The sequence below is a fragment of the Poecilia reticulata genome, linkage group LG22 (genome assembly GCF_000633615.1).
Source record: "Poecilia reticulata strain Guanapo linkage group LG22, Guppy_female_1.0+MT, whole genome shotgun sequence".
Classification (NCBI taxonomy): Eukaryota; Metazoa; Chordata; class Actinopteri; order Cyprinodontiformes; family Poeciliidae; genus Poecilia; species Poecilia reticulata.
This window is the reverse complement of record NC_024352.1, coordinates 19,302,049-19,318,121: the sequence shown is the minus strand read 5'-3', so window position 1 is coordinate 19,318,121 and position 16,073 is coordinate 19,302,049. Positions and strand designations below refer to the sequence as shown.

Here is a 16,073-nt window from a genome sequence, read left to right as displayed (position 1 = left end):
ATCATAAGACAACAGAAAAAGTTTTTAATATGAAATATTATCCCTGATGTGATTGACACAATAAAGGACAGACTACTGACAAAGATCGACAACCAGATGCTACAGAACAGACAGGGTTCTGTGTCCTGGCATATAAATCGAAAGTTAAGTGGAAGGAAAAAGTAAAGTGTGGTAGAAAATCTAGTACAGTATATGGGCTTCACCAATTAGTGCACGAAGATCGCCTCCATGTCATGCCATTAAGTTAGATGTAACACGAGTTACATTTAAGATCTTGATGAAGTGACATTCAACTTGCATTTTTGGCCACCATAAATTGAATAATTAAAAAGCTGCAAAATTGTGACTTTTTGCATAAATTAATCTATAAACATGATGTATTAAACATTTACCTTTAAAATACATATCAGATGCCACGTATTTTATATTTAAAAAAAACACTTCTAAATCTCATTTCAACTATTTTAACGAGCGAAATATCAAAGGTGTGAGCAGCACAGCATCAACTCCTGTTCTCACCACTAAAACGTAACAGGAATTCATCAGATTCACAAGCGCAGGTGTGCTTCCCAGGAACTTCCACCCCTTTAGTGCCAGGAATCTGTTGAGGGACAGCATTTCCGTGTTGCACAGACATGTTCAGAGGCATTCCAGTGATGTTTTCGTTTGATGCATAAATTTAGAGCAGTAAACAACAGTTACGATCTGTCATTTTGATTTAGATGTCACCGAGACAAGAATTACTTAGGACCCCTGAAGCCTGTTTCAAAGATTAACTGCAAACTGAAAATGCGAAACCTTAAAGATGGCACAAAGATCGACACGCAGGTATGAAACTCTAACTAAAACCAACTCGAAATGAAAGTTAAATATTAAGACAAGCTAACTTTACTAGATTCATCCACCAAACAAACATTTTACTAAAAGTAGGGGTGTCAGAATCCCCAAATATCAGTACTTGATGCCTATTAAGGCATTTTTAAATGATTGATATAGAACACAAAAAAGATACAAGCTTTTTTCCCAACAATAAAAAAAGAAAATTTTTACTGAAGAAACTCTGGTTATAGTGGTATCAGATTATTAAACACTAACAAATGCCTAATATTTAACAACTCAAAACACTCAAAAAATCTCGACTTTCCTCACTTAAATAAATAAAAAAAAAGGTATTTGGACAAGAATAAACGTGGGGAGCCACATAACACTCTTCACAGGAAATTCTGCGAGCTTGATGTCACTCTCAGCAGGGGAGCTGCTCGCTTCGCTGGGGGGGTCTGCACCACAAAGTTCCCTGAACAAGCAGGATGCCTCATCTTTTACAGGCGATGCTGAGGTGAGCAGGAAACGCAGAGAGACGGGAAGAGGCAGTTTGGGACTCGTAAACAGAAAGGTTTAAGTTTAAGTGCTCGGCACACATGAAGGAGATAAAGCAGCCCAGAGCTCTCCACCAAAGATAGTGACATCATAAAACAGAACGGCGACAACAAGAGGGGAAGCATAAAGGACATGTCTATTAATGGGAGGCCGATCATAAAAGAGAGGAGATGGAAGGTTTAATTCAGCAAGCATCGGCTGGGAATCATGACCATCTCAAGATGTCAACATTTTTCAAGGCAGTAAAGCTCTGCCATTTGAATATGAATCTAATTATCCATGTGTGGCTGTTTTTAGGAACATCAGTAACTCTTGGCCCAAGTCGTTGCAGACATGCAGCAAAAGACAACTAAAGTGAGCAGTTTCATTTGGACGTGACGGCAGGAATCTTCCTGGGAGTCTTAAAAACAGCTTTTGTTGTTTCTGTGAAAGAATAATAGGAAACCAGATTCAAACTGCAAACACCATTTTACTTTTAATATCTTTTTGGTTACATTTTTGTCAACCAGGTGTTTTTTAAAAATCTGCCAAATAAACCAATCTTAACTAGTGTTTATGTGCTATACGATCACATTAGACTTCACATAGGGTGACTGCCTCAGTGGTAAAGCAGTTGTTTTGCAATCATAAGATTGTAGGTTTGATTCCAGCTTCCTCCTGTCCCATATTGATGTGCCCCTGGGCAAGGCACTTTATCCCAAATTGCCTACCGACCGGCATATTGTTATAAAAATGTGTGGTGAATTTGGCTCTAGTGAAAGTTTTCTACTGCAAGAAAAACATTTCAACATTCGCACTGGAAAATGTTTCAACATCTTCTGACTTCTCCCTGCTCACCGCAGCGTTGTTTTATTAACAGATAAGCATTTTAAGAGGCAAAAAGTCAAAAAGTGCCCTTTGGATGCTCCATTTCCTAAAAGTACAGAAGTTTGCTGAACTGCTTCAAAGAACCTCAGGTGCCAATCTCAGAAAAGCACACACCTACTGTATCTTTATTGAGTTTTTCTTCAAAAAAAAATCCATTATGAAAATCCATACAGCTGCAGATGACCTTTTCAGTGCTCTGCCTGTTGAGGAATTCAACAACATTTTTTTTTTTATGGAAATAAAACCAACTTGGCTGCCATTTTGCAGAATGCAGGGCTATGCCATTTCCTTTCAAATGTCAGCAGACAAATTATTATGTCAGGCCATTTAAGGTTGAAAGAAAAATGCTAGATGGACAAACAGCTTTATTTTCTAAAGCAATGCGTCATAATGATTTGGAGCAAATCTAGAATGCAGAGTATTTCCATAAAGGGGATTGAAATGTAATTTATTTCCATGTCCTTGAAAGCTTAGAAAGTAAAAATCTGTAAAACCATCTGAGCTTTACAAACATAAAAGTAACGTCCAGCCACAATCTCCAGCAAACAGGTCACCACCAGATATGTGTCCATGTGTCACAATGAGGACAAAAGCCTGACTGTAATAATGCAATCATAAATTGGTAGCAGTTACGACCAGAGAGATGGATGACTCCTGCTGCAAAGTGGAAAAGATGGAGGGACTTTGAGCGAGCTTCATCTTTCTTTTCTCTCTGGTGCTTACACGCACATCCGCACATCATCAATACACGCAGTCGCCCTCGCTCGCGGAGCTGGATGCTCAAGCATGAAATGAACATGAGCAATGTGAACTTTGACTGGCATTTTCACACCTCGCCAGGATTTATGGGGCACTATATATACGTATCAGAATGAAGCCGCTGATGATAAAAAATAGCCCAAAGCTTAGGTAGGAAGTCCAGGGAGATGAGTTAACGCTACCTGTTTACCAATCATAACACAGAATCCATCAGCTATTACACAAATAGAATCACTGGAAGATGCTGGTGTGCCTCCTAACAGACACAAATGGAGAAATATGATGTGAAAGCAAACGGATGCACTTACACAGCGGCCGCAAACCGCAACCGCACCGTGCTGCTGTTGGTCTGTAAAAGGTTCTTTAGGGAATAAAAAGAAATATTCATCTGCATTCATACATTCTTTCCTGGTCTTTAGCTTATCCAAAATCAGATCCCAGATAAGAGGTCTAGACATCCCTCTCCCAGGTCCAGGCTAAATTTAAAGTAAAGTCCCTCCAGCATGGTCTGGGTCTTCCTCTGGGCCTCCCGGTTCTGGTGGAGTGGTGGCTTGTCTCTGAACTCTGCAGTGGATAGTGAACCTGAACCCAGGCCCCATATGGGTGAGCCAATTTATTTTTTCTCTTCACTCTTTCTTCCATCATTCCTGCAGATGAGGCCCCAATCGGTTCGTCCATCTCCCACTTAATCTTACCAAACATCTACGAAGGGATGTTGGCTGTTCTTTAAATCAGGATTGGAGGCTTCACATGCAGGAAATGCTACAGCAATTGTAGCCAAGCTGTTTGGTTTTACCTTTCAGCGCTTCACCTTTTGCTGTCTTTTAACATGCTGGACTTAGAAAACTTATCAGCTTTTTGAGATATCATAACACTAGAGGAAACTAAAATAATTGTGTTTTCAATTAAATCTACAAATTACAGTAACTGCACGAGATGCTGAAGGCGGTTAAAAATATCTCGCAAATATGGTTTCAGTATTAAAGTAAATGGGAAATATTAAGTACAGAGCTGTGTACCACCACTGCTCTCCCTCTCACACAGTGCGACGTCACCTCTGATTCTTATAAAAATGACATCCACAGTAGAAGTGCTTCTTTAGGCTCCTTTAAACATATAAATAAATGAATTATGTCATATCTTATCACCTCTGACAATTAAATTAGAGCTTTTTTCAGACAAATATGGAGTTGGACACCATTGCTATTTATTTTGAAATTATCTTTTGGAAATAGTCTGTTATCTATATCCTGGGGAGAAATTAAAAAAGGAAATGAGATATGCTGTCATTCTTTTTAGCTTCATTTCAAAAATTAAATGTATAATTTTATCTTGCACAAACAGTTTGTAAAAACAGTTAAGGCTTCAGAAGACCTGAAGTTGGCTTGTTGTGTCTCTTGTAATAAATAGTTATTACATAAAGCGCCTCTATAGAAGCAAATACCAAAAAGGCTTGCCTGACTGGTTATTTCTGAAAGTACATGTTGCCAAATGTGGGCAACCTTCTGAACTGACAGATGACATGTAATTTCTTTATTGATTCTGTCAAAGGAATAAAACAAACAAGGCTAAGTCAGCTCCAACTCGGGAATCACACTCTGCTAAACCCCTGTTTGCCCTGAACATGGGAGCCACGCCCAGACAGCTCAGAGTTTGCTGTCTGCATATCCATCTTGGCAACGATGCACAACGCTGGCATTCTCTTTCAGCACATCGCTATAAGCCAGGCGATTTGTCTGCTACCACAAGGCCTGCTGTCAATTGAGCACATTTTATGGAGCCAGTAGGAGATTACCTCCAGCCCATCGGTGTCTGCGCACCATGTTGAAAATTTATCTCAACAACAATGTCTCTCCAATACTCTAAATCAGACTCGATAATGGACTGCAAACCGCCCGGATTGTGCGCGTCTCACTCCAGTGTGACATATAGCGCTGAACGCTGAGAGATCCAAGACAGCAAGGAGCAAACACTCATTCAGACTTCAGACTTTTCCTGTTACATATTTAGATCCACACAGTCAGGCTGATGCATTTTCCAATGGCTGCACATCTCGTTTCATTTGTGCTCTTTGTTCACTGACATTTCTGCCTCTGTCGCTCTGTTCTCATGCTCTGTAGATCTGTGCAGTGCTGTAACACATCGCCCTCTCAGTCTGCGCTTCGGCTTCTTTGTTCATTTCAGTCTGGCTCTTTGTAACTTGTAATCCTTTGCCAAACAGCAGCAAACTCTTTCGGGCGAGGGTTGTTATGTACAATAATGATTCTTCAAACACACAGAGAGAGGAAGACAGTGAGAGAACAGAGAGGTGCTGGAGACTGCTGCAGCAGAACAAGGAGCATTACCTACCAGTTATGTAAGAATGATCCAGAATAAACGCAGAGGGACAAACTCAGATGCATGATCAAAAGATAATGTCATTGAACCAGTAACAATTACATTAAAATATCACATGATTATTTTTAGCAGGATTGAAAAGAAAGCAATGGATAAACACTTCAAATTCAACGTCTAGCATAACAACTTACAATCTGTTTCTTCAGCAGGGAAAGGGAAACCGACAGAGCTTAAGAGATTTAGCTGAAAATGTTGCAAACCGACGGCAAAAGATTTTCGCCTGGGCACAGAGGTTCACCTTCTGGATAAACCGTTACAGTCAAAAATAGAATGGCTTTCAGTGGCCTCAAACTCCAGTCCATAAGGGCAACTTTCCGATGTTTCTCTGCTTCAGTACACTTTGCTCCAATATTAGCTCATTAGCAGAGCTCTGTGGAGCTTGACAGCATGCTAGTGAGGCAGTTTCACCAATTAATTCAAGTGTGCAGGACAAGGTACACATCGAAAAGTTGCAGGACTCTGGCCCTTGAGGAATTCAGTCTGAGATGTAAGGATGTTCATGTGTTCAATATTCAAACTTTAAAAACGACCATCCAGCCTAAATAAAGAGAAGCATGCAATTGATTTTCACAAACCTTATCCTGATCATGGTGTGTGTCCAGAAACTCTTGCACTGCCTTTAACGACACAAATTGAAACTTTCCAAATATTTTTAGGCACAAACGTGATGTCATCAAGCACAGTGCATGTTACAGTGAATGACACCCTTAGTCAAAAATATCAGAAGTGGTATTCGAACTGAGACTGCAACCTGAATGCAGATCCTTACACCGCTCTGCCACCCTGACCTCCATCAGCTGTGAGTGAGATTGCTTTATATGCAGTATGCATGAGGGGGTGATGAACATGAGTCTGATAGGGACTTTGTCCCTATCAAACATTTAGCGAGTAGCAATCTGCAAAATGTATCACATTTTTGTCAAAATGGTATGTTTTGCATGGGGACTCTGGGCTGGGCTCTCCAATCTCTGGGGACGAGGTCGCCGAGGTGGTCAAAAAGCTCCTCGGTGGCAGGGCCCCGGGGGTGGATGAGATCCGCCCGGAGTTCCTTAAGGCTCTGGATGTTGCGGGGTTGTGTTGGCTAACGCGACTCTGCAATATCGCATGGACATCGGGGGCAGTTCCCCTGGACTGGCAGTCAAGTGTGAAGCGGCCGGGATGAGGCTCAGTGCCTCCAAATCCGAGGCCATGGTCTTGAACCGGAAAAGGGTAGAGTGCCTTCTCCGGGTCAGGGGGGTCGTCCTGCCTCAAGTGGAGGAGTTTAAGTATCTGGGGATCTTGTTCACGAATGAGGGAAGAAGGGAACGGGAGATCGACAGGCGGATTGGGGCAGCGTCTACTGTGAAGCGGGCGCTGTACCGGTCCGTCGTGGTGAAGAGAGAGCTGAGCCAAAAAGCGAAGCTCTCGATTTACCGGTCGATCTACGTTCCCACCCTCATCTATGGTCATGAGCTTTGGGTCATGACCGAAAGAACGAGATCACGGGTACAAGCGGCCGAAATGAGTTTCCTCCGCAGGGTGGCTGGGCTCTCCCTTAGAGATAGGGTGAGAAGCTCGGTCATCCGGGAGGGACTCAGAGTAGAGCCGCTGCTCCTCCACGTCGAGAGGAGCCAGTTGAGGTGGCTCGGGCATCTGGTAAGGATGCCTCCTGGACGCCTCCCTGGTGAGGTGTTCCGGGCACGTCCCACCGGGAGGAGGCCTCGGGGAAGACCCAGGACACGCTGGAGGGATTACGTCTCTCGGCTGGCCTGGGAACGCCTTGGGATTCCCCCGGAGGAGCTGGAAGAAGTGGCTGGGGAGAGGGAAGTCTGGGCCTCCCTTCTGAAGCTGCTGCCCCCGCGACCCGACCCCGGATAAGTGGAAGAAAATGGATGGATGGATGGATGGATGGATGGATGGATGGATGGATGGATGGATGGATGGATGGATGGATGGATGGATGGATGGATGGATGGATGGTATGTTTTGTTTGTATTTCTCCAATGACCCCTGTAGGTATTGTGTGCATTCCATACGGGCATGTACAACATGTGATATATGGGCATAGATCTATGAATTTGAATGCCTGACATTTCAAGACTTTAATCAACTGAGAATTTAAATCAAGACTAGAAAATTTCACCAATGCACATTTGAAGAACTCATGTAAGATGTCTTGAAAACTACTGAACTGAAGAATTTGCTATATACCATTTCAAAAATAAATAAGCCACTGCAACTTTTTCAACCAAGGTGTGAATATCTACGTTTAAGCACTTTCTTTGACAGATAACTCTGCAAACATTACAGCACCAAAGACACAACAGCAACAACCAGAGGGCCCGAAAACGATGCATCCTGATAAACCTGTGAATGTGGGTCTTGTTGTGTGTTTGTGTGTCAGCTCCTGTTTCATCCTGTCCGCAGTGGAGCTGCTCATCTGAGCAGCCTGAAGTGCCGCGTAGGCAGAAAGAGTGGCAGTGATTCCAGGTGTTGCATTCCGGCCGATTCCTGACGAATGGGGATGAGCATCGGCCTCACTCTCTTTCAAACCAAAACCCATCAGCCTCCTGCAACTGCACAGCCTGAACCCATTACCAGCACTAACTTGGCAATTTGCTCCTTGCAATTGCAATAAGTAGTGGACTAGTGAGCAACAACTGGGGCTGATTCACTTTCCCCGTTCGATAAATGAAAGATGTAGAATGAAGCTGCAGTGGACACAGTGAAGATTTGACCGTCACTCCAGAGTTGCCCGGAGGTTAGAAAATGAGGTTAGTGGCTGGTGAAAGTGCTTCGAAAGCAGAGCCAGCTGTGAAAATCTGCAAGCAGGAAGTGAATGAGAAACTCACTGCAGTGCACATAACTACTGACACAGTTGTTCCACTATTTAAAGAGCATGGTTAACCTGGAGTGTTTGGAAGAAAAGAGAAAAAAATGAACGGCAGGTAAAGATTTATTAATGGATGAAGACTTTTGTTGACGTGTCGATTCTGGTTTCAAAAAAAAGTCGTTAGAAGTGAATTTGATCTGATCAAACTGAGGTTTTTTTTTAATTTACAGTAATACTTAAGTGTGTTAAATGCAGAAACATTTCGCATTGCTGAGATACTAAAAGAGCAGTACTTTGTTGTGGCATGAAAAGTAATTACGTTGATTCATTTTAAATTAACATTTCTTATAAACTGCCAGTTATGCTTTACTATCGAAAAGATGAACAGCTTAGGGACATAAGTTAAAATTTTATCTGTAGGTTATAAACAAATAAAATGGATAAAAGTAATTTACTAACCAATAATTTTTTCCAGAATCTCTGATCACATCCAGAAATCAGATGTTGACCTTTAAAAAGAAGGCTTCACAGCCTGATACAGAAAAGTGATTCTTTGACACTAAAATCTATTAGTTTGCTTGAAAGAGAATGTATAAACATCTACTACAGTAAATCGGCCTAAAACAACTGCATGCTGCTACTGCACAAACATACAGTGCTGCACAGTAGCACCATGACTGATGTCTATGGTCTCTGCACCACTTGACACCAGATTATTGCTCTACAGTTTAATATAGCCACATGCCATAAAGCAGAAGTCACACAGCATGCAGGGATGAAGCAGGAGCACAGCTCATCTCCTCTCTTCTCCTGTATCGTTTCTCATCTCCTCCCAGGCTCTTTGCAGTGAAACAGGCTGCTGAGCACACACACACACGCACACACACACAAATATGACAGAGAGCCTCTGGGGCTCAGGTGTTTAAAGGTGCACAGAACAATATGGCCATGGACTGTTTTAACTCTGCGTTATCTCAAGTTTCACAACCGGGAGGGCTCTTCAAAGTCTTTCCTTCCATCTGCCTGCCAGTCACTCCATCCTGCTCTCCTGCTGCGAAATTGGCACAGCACACCTGTTCCAGCAACCCCCGGCCCCAAATGCTAATCTACCAGACGTTTTACGACAACTGATTGCAAGGACAGAGGTCAGCAATCGAGGAAGAAGCGACAATCTGCGTGAGAAACCTCGCAGTTAAATCGAGCTGACTTTTTCGTGTTTATTGCAGTTGCTTGTACACCCGCATGCGTCCGTGCGCATCACTGCCATCTTTAAAGAAATATTCCAATAAAGCTGAGCATTCTGCCTTGGGCAAAAAAGAAAGGCAAGGCAGGCCAGCTTTGACGCAATCTAAATGCATCAAACACGAGCTTCTCTGCTGCTTCAAGAACCTGATCTGAGACACCTACAGACACACCAACATGACTCACATTTGAACGGATTGATGATCAAATGAGGAACAAAAATGAAACAAATCCAACATGAATCCCAGTGAGTCATTTATGAAAAATATTCCTCCCATAATTCATTAATTCAAAGTAGGAAAAAAAAAACCCGCAAGACGACTGATGGTATAAATTAATTTGTGCAGCCACATTCGTAGTCACATGGATGTACACGATCCATAAGAGCCGGAGACGCTTTGTGCATACATACGAGACATGATTAGCCGTAGTGTACTTTCTCTCCATGTACAGGATCCCACTTGGTTGTAAATTCACTAGATGGTCTCCAGTGGCCTGCTTAATGGTCAAGGTTTCTGATTCCACAGTGCAAAGGTCCCAGGAAAGGCGAGGCCGACCTTAACCTCCAACAGCTTCAACCCCTCGCAGGCCTGCAGGACATTATCTTTTAATCCGTCTGCATGCTAATTTACCTCACAAGGTCTATTGTTGCTTCTATATTCATAAATCTCAATGTTTAATAGGAACTGTTACAGTACCAGTAAAAGCAATCTGCAGTTTCAACATTGCAGCAAATTCCAATCCAGCATTGGCTCAGAAAATAGAAAGCACTGAATCATGTTGATGCATCCAAGTTTCTGTAATCAGTATAAACATGATATAAGACAATTTAAGGAGCTATGAAGTGTATAATACACCGACTTATTACTTGGACATTTAAAGGATCTGGACTGAAATCACCGTGACTGTGCTGACAAAGTATTCATACACTGTGTAAAGTTTTATTTTTTGTCGCTTTCAAAGTATTTTACTTAGATTCCAAGCCAAAAAGCACTTGGCAACTCTGGAAAAGCTGCAGAGATCCTCATCTCAGGTGGAACAATCAAAACTATTAGACATAAACCTCCCATATTTGGCCTTTATGGAAGAACGGACACAGAAAGGACATAAGAAGTTCAGTTTGTCACAATCGATAAATGACACAACAAATGCATAGAAGAAGGTGCTACCCAGATGAGAAAAAAGTTGAAATATTTAAGTTAATGCAAAACATTGCACATGGTAGACAGCTAACACTAGCATCACCCTAAAGATGCAATGCCTGTTGTAAAATATGGTGGTGGTAGAATTATGCTGTGGGAATGCAGTTCTTAAACAAATAACGGATGAAAACCTTTTAGAGGCAACTAATGACTTGAGACTGAGGGCGAGGTGCCAGCTAGAAAATGATTCTCTAACACTCAATCAGAGCTGCAGAGCAAATTGTATAAGGTAAAATGTTAAAGAGCAAAATGTTGTTGAATAAAAGTAGGTCTGTATTTTTCCACTTTAGTTTTAACAAACAAGATTTAGCTTAAGCAAAGAAGAGAATAATTAAGATTTTAGATGTCCCTTTGGTCAAAAAGAAATCCAACCTTTCTGACTTTCATTCTCTCTGAATGTTATCTCTCGGTGAGCTCCGCAAATGCAATTAAAGTGAGCCCTTTCAAACAGGAAAGATATAAATTTTTGTGTGTTATCTGGTCTGATTTGCTTCAACCTGGCCTGAGGCGAGGAATAATAATCTTTCCTGGCAGCGGGTGATTTGTTGCATTTATAGAGGTCTGCGAACTAACTAATTTAGGCCTCCCTCTGCTCCTGCACAAACAGCTCACAGAGAAGATGGCAGGTCTGCAACGGGAAAACAATTTGGTTATTTTCCCTGCATCTAATCAAGATACCAGTGTATCTCTTAATTTCATGTTAGGGATTCTTTCATGTCAGATATTTTCGCTCCGCAGTGAGACTTTGTGGGCGGAGGTTCCAGTCAAACTCCTATCAGTTTGCAGCAATTGTTGACAGATCCTCTGATTACAGTAAGGAGCTTAGTGGTTTCTTTGATGTGGAGTTTTAAGCACTGATCTTTTTCTAAAGTCAACCCTCAGCCACCACGTTCGGCCATAATAAGCAGTTTAAAATTATTCAAATTAAGGAACACAGACGGTCTACCACTAATGACTGAATCACTCATTATCACAGTTTTAGGTATGCAAATCAAATAGGTGAATTCCCTTGATTCAATAAAGTATGGGGGTTGGCACCTACATTTAGACAGAAGCATTTAATGTCTGGACAACATTAAAAATGTTCCCCTGCACATTGTTTCCTCACACAACTGGTGGCCTTTTTACAAAGCTGTGCTGAATCGCAGACATAAAGGGAGAGGCCCTCGCTTCCACAGCTTTCTTGTGGGACATACTGTAAGCACGTTCCTCCAGACCCAAACAGGAAAATACAAAAAAAAACTGTCTGGGAGGCTTCAGAGTGTGTGAAAAGTCAACTTTCCCTCCAGCAGGCTTGATGTTGAAAAGCACATTCACTCTTCCTTGAATTTTAGTCCTCCTGATACTACTACTGTATTCAAACAATACAGTATGCAGAGAGAGGGGATGTCTGGGGACTGAGTGACTTCCTCTTAAGAAAAAAAACGAGTCTGCAGGCAGATTGGGAGGGTGGGGAAGTGTGACCTCGGGTAAACAGTCTCCGCTCTTGGTTTTTCCCAGGACAGACCCAAACACTGTCCAAATCAAAGCAGGTTGCAGGATCCCAGACACACCAGCAGGCCCCAGGAGTGACCCTGCTGACCTTACACCCTCCATGGAGGAAGTAATTTGGAACCAATCATCCATCCTATGAGGCCCAACAGGTGAGCTACTCAAACCTCAAAAAGACAATGAGGTTTTTATCCTTTCGCCTAGAGGAGGCCATACCATAGCCACCGCACAACAACAGTACCCAGCCATCACTGCTTGCCACCCTGGAATTAAGGCCTCATTTAGCCATCAACAAGAGCAAATAGTGGGTAAAGAGGAGGTCTTCATCTCTTTATTCCTCATAGAGCACCTGGAGAGAGCCACAAAGTGCTGCCAGAGGGTCTGTCACTAAACACAAGAGGTCAGTTCCAATGACAGATGACAGGACTCAAGTGAAGCCTTTATGGATATATGAAGTGGATATACCTGATAGCTGAATACAGATATGCTCTGAACTTCTCGTAATGGACAGACCACACATAAGGAGTCCAGGTGGTTGAGAAATGTCCCCTTGTCCCTTTGAACAGCTGCTCCTGGGTGAACCACAGGTGCAATGGGATTGCAGGTTAACCCTAAAGTGATGAAACTCAATCTCATGTTGAAATTCTCCCCCCTTTAATGACAGAAAAATTACAACAAAGGAGCACGGACCAGAGGCCAAACCCAGCCCGCCACAACAGTGGGGGCAAGACCTATATTTAACAGTGGTGGGAATTTTGGGAGCAGCAGCACAGGAACACTTTCAATGGACATCGAAGGCCGACTGGGACTGAACTTCCTCCTTAGCCTCCAACGTGAGCGGCCCAGTCGTTTCAGGCCCGTGGACACCCCCCATGCCCCCCACACCCAACAGCGACATAAAAAAAGATAAGCATTGTTTGGTCGAACAAAGGGGGCCACTTTAAATGTTTCAAAAGCGTCCAGTTTCACATCCAAGGCCAGCATTTGAAGTCAAGTAGAGCAATAAATAATGTCACAAGAGAATGATGAGAGTCTTCTAGGTTCTGTTAGAAAATAGCAAGTGGAGCTTCATTGTCCTTCAACCCAAAGTGAATAACAAGGGCAAGAACAACTGAAGGAGACAAACATCTTGAAAGAAGCAACTCAGAGTGAGAATTAATAATCAGGAGACCAAACCCAGCTTTTCCACGCATATGTTCACATATGGGCAAATATTATCAGATATTGGCTAAAAATTCTTCTCAGCTGATATTGTCCACATGTTACAAATTGTGATTAAAACAATTGGAACTAACATAGTACCTACAAGTGATGTGCAATTGAGATTCAGTCTCTTAAGAGCCAGCCAACACCCATGTAGAATGCCAGATTAGTTTTGCTGCCACAGGTTATATCTCCATCCAGGATGGACCACATATTGAAAGTGTACTTTAAACTCCTGACTAGCAATTCTCTCTTTGAGCTACACATATAGGACTGATACAGGTTGTCCTCCATTGAACCTTTACAAAACATTACCTGTGGCCACTGTGTGGCCTCTGAACTATCCCATGTGGGAACTATTAGCAGCCCAGTATGGTACCCAACACTGGGATTCCAGCTACCTCACATGTACTGTACAATTGTAATATACTGTACCATTTAAGGTGTCCAATTGGTTTTACCATATAGGTTGTATTTAGTGAAGACAATCAGGGTCTACTTAAACCCGACCAGATTGAGAAAACCCCATGGGACCAACATGGGGTACTTACTTGCCCCAATATATGGTGGAGGAACTAAATGGGGAATGGAGATTTGCCTGAAGGAATATAAACTAACCTTTAAGGAGTTGTGGTCAGCCAGAGTTTTCGCCTGTTTCTTCAGTTCAGACACCTTCTTTTGGCACTGCTGGCAAAAGCCTCCTTTCTCCTCCGACTCGGTGATGGAAACTGACCCGGCGCCCTCAGGTGGAGGACGGCTGCTGCATCGCGCTTCCTCCGCGGAGTGAAATCTTTTCCTGGGACTCACCACGGACTCTCCACTGGGACATCCCTCCACCTTCAGCACAAGATTAAAAAAAACATATATAAAGTTTATCAGGTGAGCAGTTCATGCGTCAGGTGCGTACAGGTCACAGTGGTGAACCTGAGAACAAGAGCACCATTTGAGAGAGATGCAGGTTAAACGAAAATGGAGACGTAGTCAACAGTTCACCCCGATTGTGACACACTTACAGCGAACACGCGGCTGTGGAGGTCTTCTCCATCAGAAGCCAAAATGCCCTCAAACGTTCTCATTCTCCCAGATCCGAGGTTTACAACCTTCAGGAGAATCGTTCGTCAAAGTCAAACTGAAAAACGCGAGGCAGAGCCATAGGCTACTCTGAAGGTTAGACTCACTGTCATCTGTCACATTGCACGTTGGCAAGAGCTGCACAGCCAAAGTAACAAGTGAGCGTGTCCACAAGTTTGCAAGCTGCGCAGGAGTTTTTCTTTTTTTTTTTTTTTTTTTTTTGGCAGATCAATAGAGGAGGAGGTGTAGCATGCTGAAGTGGGAGGGCGAAACAAACTTTCTGCCCCGGGGTGGGGTCTCGTTATTCTAGAGTAGAAAGTTTCTTTTGATGGCTAAATTGTTTAAGATGTCTCTTTTATTATTCTCGTATAAATACGTAGACATGTTGCTCTACGCATTAAATAGAAATATGGAAATTAAAAATGCTCATTTATAATCCTGAAAGTAGATTAACTTTTGATGATTAATCTAAAATAATGACTTCAATTTTTTTTAAGAAGAAGAAGAAATTATAACTAAGAAGGTAGTTTAACAAAAATTAAACGACTTTCAGTCCAAGAGCATCGCCCCTGTTAATGGGACTCTGGCGCCATCGTCTGGGTAAAGAACAAAACGGCATTTCTCAGACTTGAATTTAAGGGCTTCACTGTGGGTTTAATATTTAATTAGTAAACTTTGAATATTTCATGTGGGTGATGTCAGCCACGGTGGCCACCCCTGAAAAGGGTTTCTAAATTGTCCCTGTCCTTAGTTTTGTACGTGTCATTTCATATTACAGACTATATGCCATGTTAAACTCTAACTTAACCCAGAAAACATCTTCTCTAATAGTTTTGAGGTTAAATAGAGATAATCTCAAGACCGTAATAGAGAATTACGTGCAATATAACAATCTCTGTTTCACACAAACATGCCCAGAACGTTTTATGATAATCATCTTCTGCTTTTCGATGTATGTCATTATCCATAGTGTTGCATTTTTGCAGAGTATATACATTTTTATAAAAAAAAAATAGATTTAGAATTCCACAAAAAAATGTAATAATTGAAGAGTCTGAATTAATCTGAGATAAAGAGAAGGGATGTTGCGAGATGCGTTTGAGTCCCGGAGAGGAGCGCTCCTGCGCGCATCATTTTTTCTGGATCCCAACTGTTTTCCCCCCGATCATATTTCCTCAAGTGTTTATTCCTCCCCGAAGAGTAGCTCTTACCTTGGCTTTTCTCCTCAGCAGGTGACTTGTGAAGCCAAATATGATGTCCGAGTCAACAAAGATAGTCCCCAGGTCTATGACGTTGGGGCTGGGCTTCCCCGCTTCGGGAGAGCCCGGTGAGTTTGGTAAAGCCATGCCGGCTGCAAGCGCTCCCCGAAAATAGATTTTACTCCTATTTGGTGCTTAGATCCATTAAATTCACGAGTCTCATTGTGCCAGAAAAGATCCGAGAGGTTTTTTAATCCCAACATCCAGGGAACTGCGCTGAGCACGTGTGCGTAAAATAACAACCTCCCGGGTTTCCAGTGACCTGGAGTCCAAGAGAAAGACAAGTACAATCCACCAGGTTTGTATCCACTCTAAGAGGCTACTTTTCGAGGTTGCTCATGTCTAATCGGTGACTGATGCTGCTACAGATCTGAGAGCGAACAAGGAGCACCT

At 42.5% G+C, this 16,073-nt stretch overlaps 1 protein-coding gene across 2 annotated transcripts in view; it reads right to left on the bottom strand.

Moving 5' to 3' along the window:
* kif26ab (kinesin family member 26Ab) overlaps positions 1-16,073 on the bottom strand; it is an 82,309-nt gene extending 66,236 nt beyond the window's left edge. Inside the window, exons 1-2 of one of the 2 annotated variants that reach the window (XM_017302555.1) lie at positions 15,633-16,073; positions 13,969-14,187 (exon numbers count right to left, since the gene is read on the bottom strand). In XM_017302555.1, the coding sequence (XP_017158044.1) occupies positions 13,969-14,187; positions 15,633-15,767 (354 nt within the window). In that variant the 5' untranslated portion in view covers positions 15,768-16,073. Of the gene's footprint in view, positions 1-13,968; positions 14,188-14,363; positions 14,596-15,632 lie in introns of those variants that run through there. The other variant, XM_008400176.1, reaches the window with a different exon arrangement.